Source organism: Salvelinus fontinalis, chromosome 18 (genome assembly GCF_029448725.1).
Source record: "Salvelinus fontinalis isolate EN_2023a chromosome 18, ASM2944872v1, whole genome shotgun sequence".
NCBI lineage: Eukaryota > Metazoa > Chordata > Actinopteri > Salmoniformes > Salmonidae > Salvelinus > Salvelinus fontinalis.
The window spans coordinates 62,598,028-62,617,253 of NC_074682.1; the positions used below are offsets into that span (position 1 = coordinate 62,598,028).

The 19,226-nt window shown below is 41.5% G+C and overlaps 2 protein-coding genes across 4 annotated transcripts in view; one reads left to right on the top strand and one right to left on the bottom strand.

Moving 5' to 3' along the window:
• Nucleotides 1-2,920: 2,920 nt before the first annotated feature.
• Nucleotides 2,921-4,171, bottom strand: LOC129816061 (uncharacterized). The gene is made up of 3 exons (XM_055870238.1): nucleotides 4,167-4,171; nucleotides 3,335-4,035; nucleotides 2,921-3,177 (listed from the first exon to the last, which is right to left on the bottom strand). Exons 1-3 carry the CDS (start codon nucleotides 4,169-4,171, stop codon nucleotides 2,921-2,923), a joined length of 963 nt encoding a protein of 320 aa, XP_055726213.1.
• Nucleotides 4,172-9,290: 5,119 nt separating this feature from the next.
• The window catches only part of tsen2 (TSEN2 tRNA splicing endonuclease subunit), a 40,997-nt gene continuing 31,061 nt past the window's right edge, over nucleotides 9,291-19,226 (top strand). For all 3 annotated transcript variants that reach the window (XM_055870008.1, XM_055870009.1, XM_055870010.1), the window contains exons 1-3: nucleotides 9,291-9,610; nucleotides 17,146-17,212; nucleotides 17,305-17,344. In XM_055870008.1, the coding sequence (XP_055725983.1) occupies nucleotides 9,422-9,610; nucleotides 17,146-17,212; nucleotides 17,305-17,344 (296 nt within the window). In that variant the 5' untranslated portion in view covers nucleotides 9,291-9,421. The remainder of the gene's footprint in view (nucleotides 9,611-17,145; nucleotides 17,213-17,304; nucleotides 17,345-19,226) is intronic.

Genomic DNA, 19,226 nt, shown 5'->3' on the forward strand with positions numbered 1-19,226 from the left:
ACTAACTGAACTACAGAGGACCATGCTCTACTATCTGAGCTACAGAGGACCATGCTCTACTAACTGAACTAGAGAGGACCATGCTCTACTAACTGAACTACAGAGGACCATGCTCTACTATCTTATCTACAGAGGACCATGCTCTACTAACTGAATAACAGAGGACCATGCTCTACTAACTGAACTACAGAGGACCATGCTCTACTATCTGAGCTACAGAGGACCATGCTCTACTAACTGAATTACAGAGGACCATGCTCTACTAACTGAACTACAGAGGACCATGCTCTACTAACTGAACTACAGAGGACCATGCTCTACTAACTGAACTACAGAGGACCATGCTCTACTAACTGAATTACAGAGGACCATGCTCTACTAACTGAGCTACAGAGGACCATGCTCTACTAACTGAACTACAGAGGACCATGCTCTACTAACTGAACTACAGAGGACCATGCTCTACTAACTGAATTACAGAGGACCATGCTCTACTAACTGAGCTACAGAGGACCATGCTCTACTAACTACAGAGGACCATGCTCTACTAACTGAACTACAGAGGACCATGCTCTACTAACTGAATTACAGAGGACCATGCTCTACTAACTGAACTACAGAGGACCATGCTCTACTAACTACAGAGGACCATGCTCTACTAACTGAACTACAGAGGACAATGCTCTACTAACTGAGCTACAGAGGACCATGCTCTACTAACTGAACTACAGAGGACCATGCTCTACTATCTGAGCTACAGAGGACCATACTCTACTAACTGAATTACAGAGGACCATGCTCTACTAACTGAACTACAGAGGACCATGCTCTACTAACTGAACTACAGAGGACCATGCTCTACTAACTGAATTACAGAGGACCATGCTCTACTAACTGAACTACAGAGGACCATGCTCTACTAACTGAACTACAGAGGACCATGCTCTACTAACTGAATTACAGAGGACCATGCTCTACTATCTTATCTACAGAGGACCATGCTCTACTAACTACAGAGGACCATGCTCTACTAACTGAACTACAGAGGACCATGCTCTACTATCTTATCTACAGAGGACCATGCTCTAGTAACTGAGCTACAGAGGACCATGCTCTACTAACTGAACTACAGAGGACCATGCTCTACTAACTGAATTACAGAGGACCATGCTCTACTATCTTATCTACAGAGGACCATGCTCTACTAACTACAGAGGACCATGCTCTACTAACTGAGCTACAGAGGACCATGCTCTACTATCTTATCTACAGAGGACCATGCTCTACTAACTGAGCTACAGAGGACCATGCTCTACTAACTGAACTACAGAGGACAATGCTCTACTAACTGAACTACAGAGGACCATGCTCTACTAACTACAGAGGACCATGCTCTACTATCTGAACAACAGAGGACCATGCTCTACTAACTGAGCTACAGAGGACCATGCTCTACTAACTGAACTACAGAGGACCATGCTCTACTATCTGAACAACAGAGGACCATGCTCTACTAACTGAACTACAGAGGACCATGCTCTACTAACTGAACTACAGAGGACCATGCTCTACTAACTGAACTACAGAGGACCATGCTCTACTAACTGAATTACAGAGGACCATGGTCTACTAACTGAGCTACAGAGGACCATGCTCTACTAACTGAGCTACAGAGGACCATGCTCTACTATCTGAACAACAGAGGACCATGCTCTACTAACTGAACTACAGAGGACCACAGAGCACACAGAGAAAGTGGGAGGTTTGCAATAATCAGATTTCACCCTACATTAAAATGAGTCATGTATGACAGGTTCAACCATGCTGCTGACGACTTCCCCTTCAGTCATTCACTGGTAACAAAGGCTTCAACCTGTTTAGTGCTTAGTGTCTGACACCCTGCAAGAAGAGATAGATTATTAGTCAGTCAGACATGAGACGTTTCATAACATTCACAATAAACCACTTTCTTTCATTAAGTATATAATATCTCTCTGTGAATTTCTGGTATTTTTCCATTTTACTTTACACACAGATCATAACTATTCTAGAGACTTACAAATTAAGAGCTTGAAAATTTTCAAATGTTCAGTCTCCACATGTAGAACACAGTACAAACTGTTGTCCAGAGAACTTAGTCAACAAAAATCCCCAAAGTCAAATTAGACAATCAAAGTAAAGATTTAATAACATGCTCAAGCATGTCTCTGTTGTATTACACTATGAAACATATTTTCTGAGACAAGCATTCTGTGAAGATCTAAAGAAAAGGGAAAGGGTTCTCAGTGTGAGACTGTGTGAGTTGAGAAATAGTTTCTTCTTGGCCACACATTGTGAAACCCGTCCCAGAGAGCTGTCCGCCCACCTAGAACTCTCAGCAGTGGAACTCTCACTAAAACTCTCAGCAGTGGAACTCTCACCAGAACTCTCAGCAGTGGAACTCTCACTAGAACTCTCAGCAGTGGAACTCTCACTACATTCTAGAACTCTCAGCAGTGGAACTCACACTACATTCTAGAACTCTCAGCAGTGGAACTCACACTACATTCTAGAACTCTCAGCAGTGGAACTCTCACTAAAACTCTCAGCAGTGGAACTCTCACTACATTCTAGAACTCTCAGCAGTGGAACTCTCACTACATTCTAGAACTCTCAGCAGTGGAACTCTCACTAAAACTCTCAGCAGTGGAACTCTCACTACATTCTAGAACTCTCAGCAGTGGAACTCTCACTACATTCTAGAACTCTCAGCAGTGGAACTCTCACTAAAACTCTCAGCAGTGGAACTCTCACTACATTCTAGAACTCTCAGCAGTGGAACTCTCACTACATTCTAGAACTCTCAGCAGAGAACTCACACTACATTCTAGAACTCTCAGCAGTGGAACTCTCACTAAAACTCTCAGCAGTGGAACTCTCACTACATTCTAGAACTCTCAGCAGTGGAACTCTCACTAGAACTCTCAGCAGTGGAACTCTCACTAAAACTCTCAGCAGTGGAACTCTCACTAGAACTCTCAGCAGTGGAACTCTCACTAAAACTCTCAGCAGTGGAACTCTCACTAGAACTCTCAGCCGTGGAACTCTCACTAGAACTCTCAGCAGTGGAACTCTCACTAGAACTCTCAGCAGTGGAACTCTCACTAAAACTCTCAGCAGTGGAACTCTCACTACATTCTAGAACTCTCAGCAGTGGAACTCTCACTACATTCTAGAACTCTCAGCAGTGGAACTCACACTACATTCTAGAACTCTCAGCAGTGGAACTCTCACTAAAACTCTCAGCAGTGGAACTCTCACTACATTCTAGAACTCTCAGCAGTGGAACTCTCACTAGAACTCTCAGCAGTGGAACTCTCACTAAAACTCTCAGCAGTGGAACTCTCACTAGAACTCTCAGCAGTGGAACTCTCACTAGAACTCTCAGCAGTGGAACTCTCACTAGAACTCTCAGCAGTGGAACTCTCACTAGAACTCTCAGCAGTGGAACTCTCACTAAAACTCTCAGCAGTGGAACTCTCACTAGAACTCTCAGCAGTGGAACTCTCACTAAAACTCTCAGCAGTGGAACTCTCACTAGAACTCTCAGCCGTGGAACTCTCACTAGAACTCTCAGCAGTGGAACTCTCACTAGAACTCTCAGCAGTGGAACTCTCACTAGAACTCTCAGCAGTGGAACTCTCACTAAAACTCTCAGCAGTGGAACTCTCACTAGAACTCTCAGCCGTGGAACTCTCACTAGAACTCTCAGCAGTGGAACTCTCACTAGAACTCTCAGCAGTGGAACTCTCACTAGAACTCTCAGCAGTGGAACTCACACTAGAACTCTCAGCAGTGGAACTCTCACTAGAACTCTCAGCAGTGGAACTCACACTAGAACTCTCAGCAGTGGAACTCTCACTAAAACTCTCAGCAGTGGAACTCTCACTAGAACTCTCAGCAGTGGAACTCTCACTAGAACTCTCAGCAGTGGAACTCTCACTAGAACTCTCAGCAGTGGAACTCTCACTAGAACTCTCAGCAGTGGAACTCAGACTAGAACTCTCAGCAGTGGAACTCACACTACATTCTAAAACTCTCAGCAGTGGATCTAAATAGGGCTATATTCAATCCGTAGCAAGGAAGATCCACGCTGTAGCGTGATTGAAATTTAAAGGCAATGTTACCACATTCGCAGAGACTGCATTCAGGGTAAACGCTGAATATGTTGCATTGAATAAATTATCAATTTTTTTAGGAATTTAGACTGTCGTTGTCATTAATTTCCACTGACTGGAGAAATGAACAAATCAAGAGCTTTTTCCCACTTGAAATTAATGTTGAATATCAGTCATACGAATTGTACAGTGCTTAGCTGTGTCTGAGCTGTGGCCTTGATGCCAGAACATCCATGTTCCAAAACAACTTGTTCCTCATTCTGACTCCAGTGTGAATTCACATAACTGTTCCAAAACACCAGAGAATCTTGTCCTTCATTCTGACTCCAGTGTGGATCCTCCCCACAGCCCATTGGCTCAGAATAACACTTTGTATGTAGGAGGTATAAAACGTGGGCTGATTTCCCAGATACAGATTAAGCCTCTGGACTAAAACGTGTGCTCAATGAGAATATCAATGGAGAATGTGTTTTAATCCAGGACTAGTCTTAATCTGTGTCTGGGAAAATGGCCCGGGTGTTCGGGCTTGGGTTCAACAATAAACATATTCACATAAATACATACAAACTAATATACAATATATATTCACATATTCCAACCCAGTCAGATTAGTAGTTACAACCAACCCTAACCCTAATAAAAGTGTTACCAGTAAATAAACTGTATTGTGACTAAACATCAAACATGACACACAATATGAGGAGACAGGGGAGAGGAGAATCTTGACTTTTGTCCCAGTAATCTTTGCTCTGTAGCCTGAGCAATGAGGGCATGCCTTCCTTTCTGTTGACTCCACTGCCACGTGACCACGATGCAGTCTTCGCTAATATTATGATGCATCAAATGCTGATGGGTAGGTTAGGGTTAGGGTCAGGTTAGGGTTAGGTCACTGGTGCTGGTTAGGGTCAAGTTAGGGTTAGGATCAGGTCTGGTTTTGAAAGAAGGGATTCAGAGTCAGTGCAAACCTTTGCTCTGTCCATGGCTGAAATGTTTCCATGTGTGGAAGTTTCCTTCAGGATGATGACTGGACCACTGGAGTATTTACTAATCATCATACTAACCTACGCTACTCTAAACATCAACATCAACCAGTGTTGGGGAAGCTACTCTAAACATCAACATTAATCAGTGTTGAGGAAGCTACTCTAAACATCAACATTAATCAGTGTTGGGGAAGCTACTCTAAACATCAACATCAACCAGTGTTGGGGAAGCTACTCTAAACATCAACATTAGTCAGTGTTGGGGAAGCTACTCTAAACATCAACATTAATCAGTGTTGGGGAAGCTACTCTAAACATCAACATCAACCAGTGTTGGGGAAGCTACTCTAAACATCAACATTAGTCAGTGTTGGGGAAGCTACTCTAAACATCAACATTAATCAGTGTTGGGGAAGCTACTCTAAACATCAACATTAGTCAGTGTTGGGGAAGCTACTCTAAACATCAACATTAGTCAGTGTTGGGGAAGCTACTCTAAACATCAACATCAACCAGTGTTGGGGAAGCTACTCTAAACATCAACATTAATCAGTGTTGGGGAAGCTACTCTAAACATCAACATTAGTCAGTGTTGGGGAAGCTACTCTAAACATCAACATCAACCAGTGTTGGGGAAGCTACTCTAAACATCAACATTAATCAGTGTTGGGGAAGCTACTCTAAACATCAACATTAATCAGTGTTGGGGAAGCTACTCTAAACATCAACATTAATCAGTGTTGGGGAAGCTACTCTAAACATCAACATTAGTCAGTGTTGGGGAAGCTACTCTAAACATCAACATTAATCAGTGTTGGGGAAGCTACTCTAAACATCAACATTAGTCAGTGTTGGGGAAGCTACTCTAAACATCAACATTAATCAGTGTTGGGGAAGCTACTCTAAACATCAACATTAATCAGTGTTGGGGAAGCTACTCTAAACATCAACATTAATCAGTGTTGGGGAAGCTACTCTAAACATCAACATTAATCAGTGTTGGGGAAGCTACTCTAAACATCAACATTAATCAGTGTTGGGGAAGCTACTCTAAACATCAACATTAATCAGTGTTGGGGAAGCTACTCTAAACATCAACATTAGTCAGTGTTGGGGAAGCTACTCTAAACATCAACATTAATCAGTGTTGGGGAAGCTACTCTAAACATCAACATCAACCAGTGTTGGGGAAGCTACTCTAAACATCAACATTAGTCAGTGTTGGGGAAGCTACTCTAAACATCAACATTAATCAGTGTTGGGGAAGCTACTCTAAACATCAACATTAGTCAGTGTTGGGGAAGCTACTCTAAACATCAACATTAGTCAGTGTTGGGGAAGCTACTCTAAACATCAACATCAACCAGTGTTGGGGAAGCTACTCTAAACATCAACATTAATCAGTGTTGGGGAAGCTACTCTAAACATCAACATTAGTCAGTGTTGGGGAAGCTACTCTAAACATCAACATCAACCAGTGTTGGGGAAGCTACTCTAAACATCAACATTAATCAGTGTTGGGGAAGCTACTCTAAACATCAACATTAGTCAGTGTTGGGGAAGCTACTCTAAACATCAACATCAACCAGTGTTGGGGAAGCTACTCTAAACATCAACATTAATCAGTGTTGGGGAAGCTACTCTAAACATCAACATTAATCAGTGTTGGGGAAGCTACTCTAAACATCAACATTAATCAGTGTTGGGGAAGCTACTCTAAACATCAACATTAGTCAGTGTTGGGGAAGCTACTCTAAACATCAACATTAATCAGTGTTGGGGAAGCTACTCTAAACATCAACATTAGTCAGTGTTGGGGAAGCTACTCTAAACATCAACATTAGTCAGTGTTGGGGAAGCTACTCTAAACATCAACATTAGTCAGTGTTGGGGAAGCTACTCTAAACATCAACATCAACCAGTGTTGGGGAAGCTACTCTAAACATCAACATTAATCAGTGTTGGGGAAGCTACTCTAAACATCAACATCAACCAGTGTTGGGGAAGCTACTCTAAACATCAACATTAGTCAGTGTTGGGGAAGCTACTCTAAACATCAACATCAACCAGTGTTGGGGAAGCTACTCTAAACATCAACATTAGTCAGTGTTGGGGAAGCTACTCTAAACATCAACATTAGTCAGTGTTGGGGAAGCTACTCTAAACATCAACATTAGTCAGTGTTGGGGAAGCTACTCTAAACATCAACATCAACCAGTGTTGGGGAAGCTACTCTAAACATCAACATTAATCAGTGTTGGGGAAGCTACTCTAAACATCAACATTAGTCAGTGTTGGGGAAGCTACTCTAAACATCAACATCAATCAGTGTTGGGGAAGCTACTCTAAACATCAACATCAACCAGTGTTGGGGAAGCTACTCTAAACATCAACATTAGTCAGTGTTGGGGAAGCTACTCTAAACATCAACATCAACCAGTGTTGGGGAAGCTACTCTAAACATCAACATTAGTCAGTGTTGGGGAAGCTACTCTAAACATCAACATCAACCAGTGTTGGGGAAGCTACTCTAAACGTCAACATTAGTCAGTGTTGGGGAAGCTACTCTAAACATCAACATTAGTCAGTGTTGGGGAAGCTACTCTAAACATCAACATTAGTCAGTGTTGGGGAAGCTACTCTAAACATCAACATCAACCAGTGTTGGGGAAGCTACTCTAAACATCAACATTAATCAGTGTTGGGGAAGCTACTCTAAACATCAACATTAGTCAGTGTTGGGGAAGCTACTCTAAACATCAACATTAATCAGTGTTGGGGAAGCTACTCTAAACATCAACATCCACCAGTGTTGGGGAAGCTACTCTAAACATCAACATCAACCAGTGTTGGGGAAGCTACTCTAAACATCAACATTAATCAGTGTTGGGGAAGCTACTCTAAACATCAACATTAGTCAGTGTTGGGGAAGCTACTCTAAACATCAACATCAATCAGTGTTGGGGAAGCTACTCTAAACATCAACATCAACCAGTGTTGGGGAAGCTACTCTAAACATCAACATTAGTCAGTGTTGGGGAAGCTACTCTAAACATCAACATCAACCAGTGTTGGGGAAGCTACTCTAAACATCAACATTAGTCAGTGTTGGGGAAGCTACTCTAAACATCAACATCAACCAGTGTTGGGGAAGCTACTCTAAACATCAACATTAGTCAGTGTTGGGGAAGCTACTCTAAACATCAACATTAGTCAGTGTTGGGGAAGCTACTCTAAACATCAACATTAGTCAGTGTTGGGGAAGCTACTCTAAACATCAACATCAACCAGTGTTGGGGAAGCTACTCTAAACATCAACATTAATCAGTGTTGGGGAAGCTACTCTAAACATCAACATTAGCCAGTGTTGGGGAAGCTACTCTAAACATCAACATTAATCAGTGTTGGGGAAGCTACTCTAAACATCAACATCCACCAGTGTTGGGGAAGCTACTCTAAACATCAACATCAACCAGTGTTGGGGAAGCTACTCTAAACATCAACATCAACCAGTGTTGGGGAAGCTACTCTAAACATCAACATTAATCAGTGTTGGGGAAGCTACTCTAAACATCAACATTAGTCAGTGTTGGGGAAGCTACTCTAAACATCAACATCAACCAATGTTGGGGAAGCTACTCTAAAAAGATAGATTACCAAGATACCAATTACTTCACACTAGAAGAAGTTAATCTACACTAAAGCTCCCCTTAAGTATAGTTTAGTTCACTAAAGTTACTTTTAAAAAGTAGTTCACTACATACAAACTACTTGGTGAAAAAGTAGCAGATGTAAATCTGAACTGTCATGGACTACAAATGGCAAGATCAATTTACTCTGGAGTCAGATGTTAACATAATGTGTGTTTTAGCCTATCAGACACAAAAACTATGTTTCAATGTGAGAATAAGGCCGGTCTGATGCTGATTAAACTCTGAAACATTAGTACACATCATAGTCTGAAGATGTTGACCTTAAACAATTGTAAGCCTACTAATTGAGTGTGATCGAGGTTGTAGAATAGATAGTACACTGGCTTTCTGACCCTAACAGGCATTAACATGACAAACATCCCCTCTTACTGGTTGGAAATCTTTATTACACTCAGTGTGGCTAGGACCGAAGTATAATATACCAGTGTGTTCCGACGGAAGGAATTCGTGTAACACTCATTGTACAGCGTGTGTTCCACATTACGGCTTGTTCTAGTAATGTAACGCATCCATACAAGAGGAGAAGCAAATAACATATGTGTTGTCAGATACGTCCATACTTAACGCCATGATGGATGCGGTGTTCCAGGCACCCAAACGGCGGCCCAGAGTGTATGAGGCGTACGACGCCCCGTTTCCTGTCCCTCTCGCTGCGGGGGATGCGAGGCTGCAGCAGACCATCATCTACAGAGCAGATATGGTCAACCAGCATGTCGTTGTTAGGGACCCTGAACACATACAAGCTCTCTACGGCAAGGTGTGTAGCAGCCAGCAGGCTCTGTCGATTAACACAGCTGTTTAGCGAAATATTCAATACACATTCACTGTTGAGAGGAGCCTACTGACGTTAGTATGATGAAGCTAGCTACTAACGTTAGTATGATGAAGCTAGCTACTACCGTTAGTATGATGAAGCTAGCTACTAACGTTAGTATGATGAAGCTAGCTACTAACGTTAGTATGATGAAGCTAGCTACTAACGTTAGTATGATGAAGCTAGCTACTAACGTTAGTATGATGAAGCTAGCTACTACCGTTAGTATGATGAAGCTAGCTACTACCGTTAGTATGATGAAGCTAGCTACTAACGTTAGTATGATGAAGCTAGCTACTACCGTTAGTATGATGAAGCTAGCTACTAACGTTAGTATGATGAAGCTAGCTACTAACGTTAGTATGATGAAGCTAGCTACTAACGTTAGTATGATGAAGCTAGCTACTGACGTCAGTATGATGAAGCTAGCTACTAACGTTAGTATGATGAAGCTAGCTACTAACGTTAGTATGATGAAGCTAGCTACTACCGTTAGTATGATGAAGCTAGCTACTACCGTTAGTATGATGAAGCTAGCTACTGACGTTAGTATGATGAAGCTAGCTACTAACGTTAGTATGATGAAGCTAGCTACTAACGTTAGTATGATGAAGCTAGCTACTGACGTTAGTATGATGAAGCTAGCTACTACCGTTAGTATGATGAAGCTAGCTACTAACGTTAGTATGATGAAGCTAGCTACTAACGTTAGTATGATGAAGCTAGCTACTAACGTTAGTATGATGAAGCTAGCTACTAACGTTAGTATGATGAAGCTAGCTACTAACGTTAGTATGATGAAGCTAGCTACTAACGTTAGTATGATGAAGCTAGCTACTAACGTTAGTATGATGAAGCTAGCTACTAACGTTAGTATGATGAAACTAGCTACTACCGTTAGTATGATGAAGCTAGCTACTACCGTTAGTATGATGAAGCTAGCTACTGACGTTAGTATGATGAAGCTAGCTACTAACGTTAGTATGATGAAGCTAGCTACTACCGTTAGTATGATGAAGCTAGCTACTAACGTCAGTATGATGAAGCTAGCTACTAACGTTAGTATGATGAAGCTAGCTACTAACGTTAGTATGATGAAGCTAGCTACTACTGTTAGTATGATGAAGCTAGCTACTAACGTCAGTATGATGAAGCTAGCTACTGACGTTAGTATGATGAAGCTAGCTACTAACGTTAGTATGATGAAGCTAGCTACTACCGTTAGTATGATGAAGCTAGCTACTAACGTTAGTATGATGAAGCTAGCTACTAACGTTAGTATGATGAAGCTAGCTACTAACGTTAGTATGATGAAGCTAGCTACTGACGTCAGTATGATGAAGCTAGCTACTAACGTTAGTATGATGAAGCTAGCTACTAACGTTAGTATGATGAAGCTAGCTACTACCGTTAGTATGATGAAGCTAGCTACTACCGTTAGTATGATGAAGCTAGCTACTGACGTTAGTATGATGAAGCTAGCTACTAACGTTAGTATGATGAAGCTAGCTACTAACGTTAGTATGATGAAGCTAGCTACTGACGTTAGTATGATGAAGCTAGCTACTACCGTTAGTATGATGAAGCTAGCTACTAACGTTAGTATGATGAAGCTAGCTACTAACGTTAGTATGATGAAGCTAGCTACTAACGTTAGTATGATGAAGCTAGCTACTAACGTTAGTATGATGAAGCTAGCTACTAACGTTAGTATGATGAAGCTAGCTACTAACGTTAGTATGATGAAGCTAGCTACTAACGTTAGTATGATGAAGCTAGCTACTAACGTTAGTATGATGAAGCTAGCTACTACCGTTAGTATGATGAAGCTAGCTACTACCGTTAGTATGATGAAGCTAGCTACTGACGTTAGTATGATGAAGCTAGCTACTAACGTTAGTATGATGAAGCTAGCTACTACCGTTAGTATGATGAAGCTAGCTACTAACGTCAGTATGATGAAGCTAGCTACTAACGTTAGTATGATGAAGCTAGCTACTAACGTTAGTATGATGAAGCTAGCTACTACTGTTAGTATGATGAAGCTAGCTACTAACGTCAGTATGATGAAGCTAGCTACTGACGTTAGTATGATGAAGCTAGCTACTAACGTTAGTATGATGAAGCTAGCTACTGACGTTAGTATGATGAAGCTAGCTACTAACGTTAGTATGATGAAGCTAGCTACTGACGTTAGTATGATGAAGCTAGCTACTACCGTTAGTATGATGAAGCTAGCTACTACCGTTAGTATGATGAAGCTAGCTACTAACGTTAGTATGATGAAGCTAGCTACTAACGTTAGTATGATGAAGCTAGCTACTACCGTTAGTATGATGAAGCTAGCTACTACCGTTAGTATGATGAAGCTAGCTACTGGCGTTAGTATGATGAAGCTAGCTACTAACGTTAGTATGATGAAGCTAGCTACTACCGTTAGTATGATGAAGCTAGCTACTAACGTCAGTATGATGAAGCTAGCTACTAACGTTAGTATGATGAAGCTAGCTACTAACGTTAGTATGATGAAGCTAGCTACTACCGTTAGTATGATGAAGCTAGCTACTAACGTCAGTATGATGAAGCTAGCTACTGACGTTAGTATGATGAAGCTAGCTACTAACGTTAGTATGATGAAGCTAGCTACTGACGTTAGTATGATGAAGCTAGCTACTAACGTTAGTATGATGAAGCTAGCTACTGACGTTAGTATGATGAAGCTAGCTACTACCGTTAGTATGATGAAGCTAGCTACTACCGTTAGTATGATGAAGCTAGCTACTAACGTTAGTATGATGAAGCTAGCTACTAACGTTAGTATGATGAAGCTAGCTACTAACGTTAGTATGATGAAGCTAGCTACTACCGTTAGTATGATGAAGCTAGCTACTAACGTTAGTATGATGAAGCTAGCTACTGACGTTAGTATGATGAAGCTAGCTACTAACGTTAGTATGATGAAGCTAGCTACTGACGTTAGTATGATGAAGCTAGCTACTACCGTTAGTATGATGAAGCTAGCTACTGACGTTAGTATGATGAAGCTAGCTACTACCGTTAGTATGATGAAGCTAGCTACTGACGTTAGTATGATGAAGCTAGCTACTAACGTTAGTATGATGAAGCTAGCTACTAACGTTAGTATGATGAAGCTAGCTACTAACGTTAGTATGATGAAGCTAGCTACTAACGTTAGTATGATGAAGCTAGCTACTAACGTTAGTATGATGAAGCTAGCTACTACCGTTAGTATGATGAAGCTAGCTACTAACGTTAGTATGATGAAGCTAGCTACTAACGTTAGTATGATGAAGCTAGCTACTGACGTTAGTATGATGAAGCTAGCTACTGACGTTAGTATGATGAAGCTAGCTACTAACGTTAGTATGATGAAGCTAGCTACTGACGTTAGTATGATGAAGCTAGCTACTACCGTTAGTATGATGAAGCTAGCTACTACCGTTAGTATGATGAAGCTAGCTACTAACGTTAGTATGATGAAGCTAGCTACTAACGTTAGTATGATGAAGCTAGCTACTACCGTTAGTATGATGAAGCTAGCTACTAACGTTAGTATGATGAAGCTAGCTACTAACGTTAGTATGATGAAGCTAGCTACTAACGTTAGTATGATGAAGCTAGCTACTGACGTTAGTATGATGAAGCTAGCTACTAACGTTAGTATGATGAAGCTAGCTACTACCGTTAGTATGATGAAGCTAGCTACTGACGTTAGTATGATGAAGCTAGCTACTACCGTTAGTATGATGAAGCTAGCTACTACCGTTAGTATGATGAAGCTAGCTACTAACGTTAGTATGATGAAGCTAGCTACTGACGTTAGTATGATGAAGCTAGCTACTAACGTCAGTATGATGAAGCTAGCTACTGACGTCAGTATGATGAAGCTAGCTACTAACGTTAGTATGATGAAGCTAGCTACTGACGTCAGTATGATGAAGCTAGCTACTGACGTTAGTATGATGAAGCTAGCTACTGACGTTAGTATGATGAAGCTAGCTACTAACGTCAGTATGATGAAGCTAGCTACTGACGTTAGTATGATGAAGCTAGCTACTACCGTTAGTATGATGAAGCTAGCTACTGACGTCAGTATGATGAAGCTAGCTACTAACGTTAGTATGATGAAGCTAGCTACTGACGTTAGTATGATGAAGCTAGCTACTGACGTTAGTATGATGAAGCTAGCTACTGACGTCAGTATGATGAAGCTAGCTACTAACGTTAGTATGATGAAGCTAGCTACTGACGTTAGTATGATGAAGCTAGCTACTAACGTTAGTATGATGAAGCTAGCTACTGACGTTAGTATGATGAAGCTAGCTACTACCGTTAGTATGATGAAGCTAGCTACTACCGTTAGTATGATGAAGCTAGCTACTAACGTTAGTATGATGAAGCTAGCTACTAACGTTAGTATGATGAAGCTAGCTACTACCGTTAGTATGATGAAGCTAGCTACTAACGTTAGTATGATGAAGCTAGCTACTAACGTTAGTATGATGAAGCTAGCTACTAACGTTAGTATGATGAAGCTAGCTACTGACGTTAGTATGATGAAGCTAGCTACTACCGTTAGTATGATGAAGCTAGCTACTGACGTTAGTATGATGAAGCTAGCTACTACCGTTAGTATGATGAAGCTAGCTACTGACGTTAGTATGATGAAGCTAGCTACTGACGTTAGTATGATGAAGCTAGCTACTAACGTTAGTATGATGAAGCTAGCTACTGACGTTAGTATGATGAAGCTAGCTACTGACGTTAGTATGATGAAGCTAGCTACTACTGTTAGTATGATGAAGCTAGCTACTGACGTTAGTATGATGAAGCTAGCTACTACCGTTAGTATGATGAAGCTAGCTACTACCGTTAGTATGATGAAGCTAGCTACTAACGTTAGTATGATGAAGCTAGCTACTGACGTTAGTATGATGAAGCTAGCTACTAACGTTAGTATGATGAAGCTAGCTACTGACGTTAGTATGATGAAGCTAGCTACTACCGTTAGTATGATGAAGCTAGCTACTACCGTTAGTATGATGAAGCTAGCTACTAACGTTAGTATGATGAAGCTAGCTACTAACGTTAGTATGATGAAGCTAGCTACTAACGTTAGTATGATGAAGCTAGCTACTACCGTTAGTATGATGAAGCTAGCTACTACCGTTAGTATGATGAAGCTAGCTACTACCGTTAGTATGATGAAGCTAGCTACTAACGTTAGTATGATGAAGCTAGCTACTAACGTTAGTATGATGAAGCTAGCTACTAACGTTAGTATGATGAAGCTAGCTACTAACGTTAGTATGATGAAGCTAGCTACTGACGTTAGTATGATGAAGCTAGCTACTACCGTTAGTATGATGAAGCTAGCTACTGACGTTAGTATGATGAAGCTAGCTACTACCGTTAGTATGATGAAGCTAGCTACTGACGTTAGTATGATGAAGCTAGCTACTAACGTTAGTATGATGAAGCTAGCTACTAACGTTAGTATGATGAAGCTAGCTACTGACGTTAGTATGATGAAGCTAGCTACTAACGTTAGTATGATGAAGCTAGCTACTACCGTTAGTATGATGAAGCTAGCTACTGACGTTAGTATGATGAAGCTAGCTACTACCGTTAGTATGATGAAGCTAGCTACTACCGTTAGTACGATGAAGCTAGCTACTAACGTTAGTACGATGAAGCTAGCTACTGACGTTAGTACGATGAAGCTAGCTACTGACGTTAGTATGATGAAGCTAGCTACTAACGTTAGTATGATGAAGCTAGCTACTGACGTTAGTATGATGAAGCTAGCTACTACCGTTAGTATGATGAAGCTAGCTACTAACGTTAGTATGATGAAGCTAGCTACTACCGTTAGTATGATGAAGCTAGCTACTGACGTTAGTATGATGAAGCTAGCTACTACCGTTAGTATGATGAAGCTAGCTACTACCGTTAGTATGATGAAGCTAGCTACTAACGTTAGTATGATGAAGCTAGCTACTAACGTTAGTATGATGAAGCTAGCTACTAACGTTAGTATGATGAAGCTAGCTACTAACGTTAGTATGATGAAGCTAGCTACTAACGTTAGTATGATGAAGCTAGCTACTACCGTTAGTATGATGAAGCTAGCTACTGACATTAGTATGATGAAGCTAGCTACTACCGTTAGTATGATGAAGCTAGCTACTGACGTTAGTATGATGAAGCTAGCTACTACCGTTAGTATGATGAAGCTAGCTACTACCGTTAGTATGATGAAGCTAGCTACTGACGTTAGTATGATGAAGCTAGCTACTAACGTTAGTATGATGAAGCTTGCTACTAACGTTAGTATGATGAAGCTAGCTACTGACGTTAGTATGATGAAGCTAGCTACTAACGTTAGTATGATGAAGCTAGCTACTAACGTTAGTATGATGAAGCTAGCTACTAACGTTAGTATGATGAAGCTAGCTACTAACGTTAGTATGATGAAGCTAGCTACTACCGTTAGTATGATGAAGCTAGCTACTGACATTAGTATGATGAAGCTAGCTACTACCGTTAGTATGATGAAGCTAGCTACTGACGTTAGTATGATGAAGCTAGCTACTAACGTTAGTATGATGAAGCTAGCTACTAACGTTAGTATGATGAAGCTAGCTACTAACCTTAGTATGATGAAGCTAGCTACTAACGTTAGTATGATGAAGCTAGCTACTAACGTTAGTATGATGAAGCTAGCTACTAACGTTAGTATGACGAAGCTAGCTACTGACGTTAGTATGACGAAGCTAGCTACTGACGTTAGTATGACGAAGCTAGCTACTGACGTTAGTATGACGAAGCTAGCTACTGACGTTAGTATGACGAAGCTAGCTACTGACGTTAGAATGACGAAGCTAGCTACTGACGTTAGTATGACGAAGCTAGCTACTGACGTTAGTATGATGAATGCTAGCTACTAACGTTAGTATGATGAAGCTAGCTACTGACGTTAGTATGATGAAGCTAACTACTGACGTCAGTATAATGAAGCTAGCTACTAACGTCAGTATGATGAAGCTAGCTACTAACGTTAGTATGATGAAGCTAGCTACTGACGTTAGTATGATGAAGCTAGCTACTGACGTCAGTACGATGAAGCTAGCTACTGACGTCAGTACGATGAAGCTAGCTACTGACGTCAGTACGATGAAGCCAGCTACTAACGTCAGTACGATGAAGCTAGCTACTAACGTCAGTACGATGAAGCTAGCTACTAACGTCAATGTGATGAAGCTAGCTACTGACGTCAGTACGATGGAGCTAGTTACTGACGTCAGTACGATGAAACTAGCTACTAACGTTAGTATGATGAAGCTAGCTACTAGTCCCTCACTACTTCAGTAACTAGCCATAGTAAAATACTTCGTTCTGTTCCAAGAGTATGGAGCTGCGCATTTTGACTTTGTCATGTTTTTTTATAAATCAAGGGTTACTTTGGTAAAGGCATCTTGTCAAGAAGCAGACCAGACCACAGTATCTCACAGCAATGGGAAAGTGAGTATTCACCAGGCTTGTCTATAATTGCATTGGTCAACAGTGTTGTAGAACAGGCCCATCTTAATGGTGTCTTCCCTCTGTCTCTGTAGAGTTTGGTGAGAGAGTCCTACCCGTCATCTCCCTGTTCAAGTAAGTAGCTGTTGATCGAGCAGGACTAGATGGCTACAGCAGTCGACGCAAACAGTAGTAGCTTTCATTTGAATGTTCTGAAGGTACATTAAATATACAGCAGTATGTGTATACCCCTTGAAATGAGTGGATTCTTCTATTTTAGCCACACCGGTTGCTGACTGGTGTATGTTATGACAGAGTACAGTAGAATATACAGTACAATGGAATAGAAGGGTAAAACAAGAGGCCACATTCTGATACATGTCAAATGTTTTGAGTTGATAGAGTTGACCAGAGGAAGCATGGCAGGAAACATGTTATTTAACTAGCAGAGTAAACCCTGTCTGACCTCTGATCTGTGTTTTAGTTCCAGCATCATGGCCTTGCAGATCTCACTCCTCTCCTCCCTCTACATTTTAGTCATTTAGCAGACACTCACACACAGCAACTTAGTGCATACATCTTATGATACACTGTATAGTTGAATTCGGAAGTTTACAATCACCTTAGCCAAATACATTTAGTATTATTTTTTAAATATTTTTAATATATTTTTAATTTGACCCCCTTTTCTCCCCAATTTCATGGGATCCAATTGTTAGTAATTACTATCTTGTCTCATCGCTACAACCCCCGTACGGGCTCGGGAGAGACGAAGGTCGAAAGCCATGCGTCCTCCGAAACACAACTCAACCAAGCCGCACTGCTTCTTAACACAGCGCGCCTCCAACCCGGAAGCCAGCCGCACCAATGTGTCGGAGGAAACACCGTGCACCTGGCCCCCTTGGTTAGCGCGCACTGCGCCCGGCCCGCCACAGGAGTCGCTGGTGCGCGATGAGACAAGGATATCCCTACCGGCCAAACCCTCCCCTAACCCGGACGACGCTAGGCCAATTGTGCGTCCCCCCACGGACCTCCCGGTCGCGGCCGTAGACCACCACGTAGACCACTGGTGGCCCTAGACCACTGCGCCACCCGGGAGGCCCCAGCCAAATACATTTAAACTCAGTTTTTCACTATTCCTAACATTAATCCTGGTAAAAATTCCCGGTCTTAGGTCAGTTAGGATCACCACTTTATTTTAAGAATGTGAAATGTCAGAATAATAGTAGAGAGAATGATTTATTTCTGCTTTTATTTCTTTCATCACATTCCCAGTGGGTAAGAAGTTTACATACACACAATTAGTATTTGGTAGCATTGCCTTTAAATAGTTTAACTTGGGTCAAACGTTTCAGGTAGCCTTCCACAAGCTTCCCACAATAAGTTGGGTGAATTTTGACCCATACCTCCTGACAGAGCTGGTGTAACTGAGTCAGGTTTGTAGGCCTCCTTGCTGGCACACACTTTTTGAGTTCTGTCCACAAATTTTCTATGGGATTGAGGTCAGGGCTTTGTGATGGCCACTCCAATACCTTGACTTTGTTGTCCTTAAGCCATTTTGCCACAAGTTTGGAAGTCTGCTTGATGTCATTGTCCATTTGGAAGACCCATTTGTGACCAAGCTTTAACTTCCTGACTGACATCTTGAGATGTTGCTTCAATATATCCACATCAGTTTCCTGCCTCATGATGCCATTTATTTTGTGAAGTGCACCAGTCCCTCCTGCAGTAAAGCACCCCACAACATGATGCTGCCACCCCCGTGCTTCACGGTTGGGATGGTGTTCTTCGGCTTGCAAGTCTCCCCCTTTTTCCTCCAAACTTAATGATGGTCATTATGGCCAAACTGTTCTATTTTTGTTTCATCAGACCAGAGGACATTTCTCCAAAAAGTACCCTCTTTGTCCCCATGTGTAGTTGCAAACCGTAGTCTGGCTTTTTTATGGCGGTTTTGGAGCAGTGGCTTCTTCCTTGCGGAGCGGCCTTTCAGGTTATGTCGCTATAGGACTCGTTTTAC

Excerpts from the sequence above, each read along its gene's own strand:
- LOC129816061 (XM_055870238.1), bottom strand. Across the intron at positions 3,178-3,334 it reads TTCCACTGCTGAGAGTTCTA|AATGTAGTGAGAGTTCCACT; the intron begins GTGAGAGTTCCA and ends TGAGAGTTCTAG.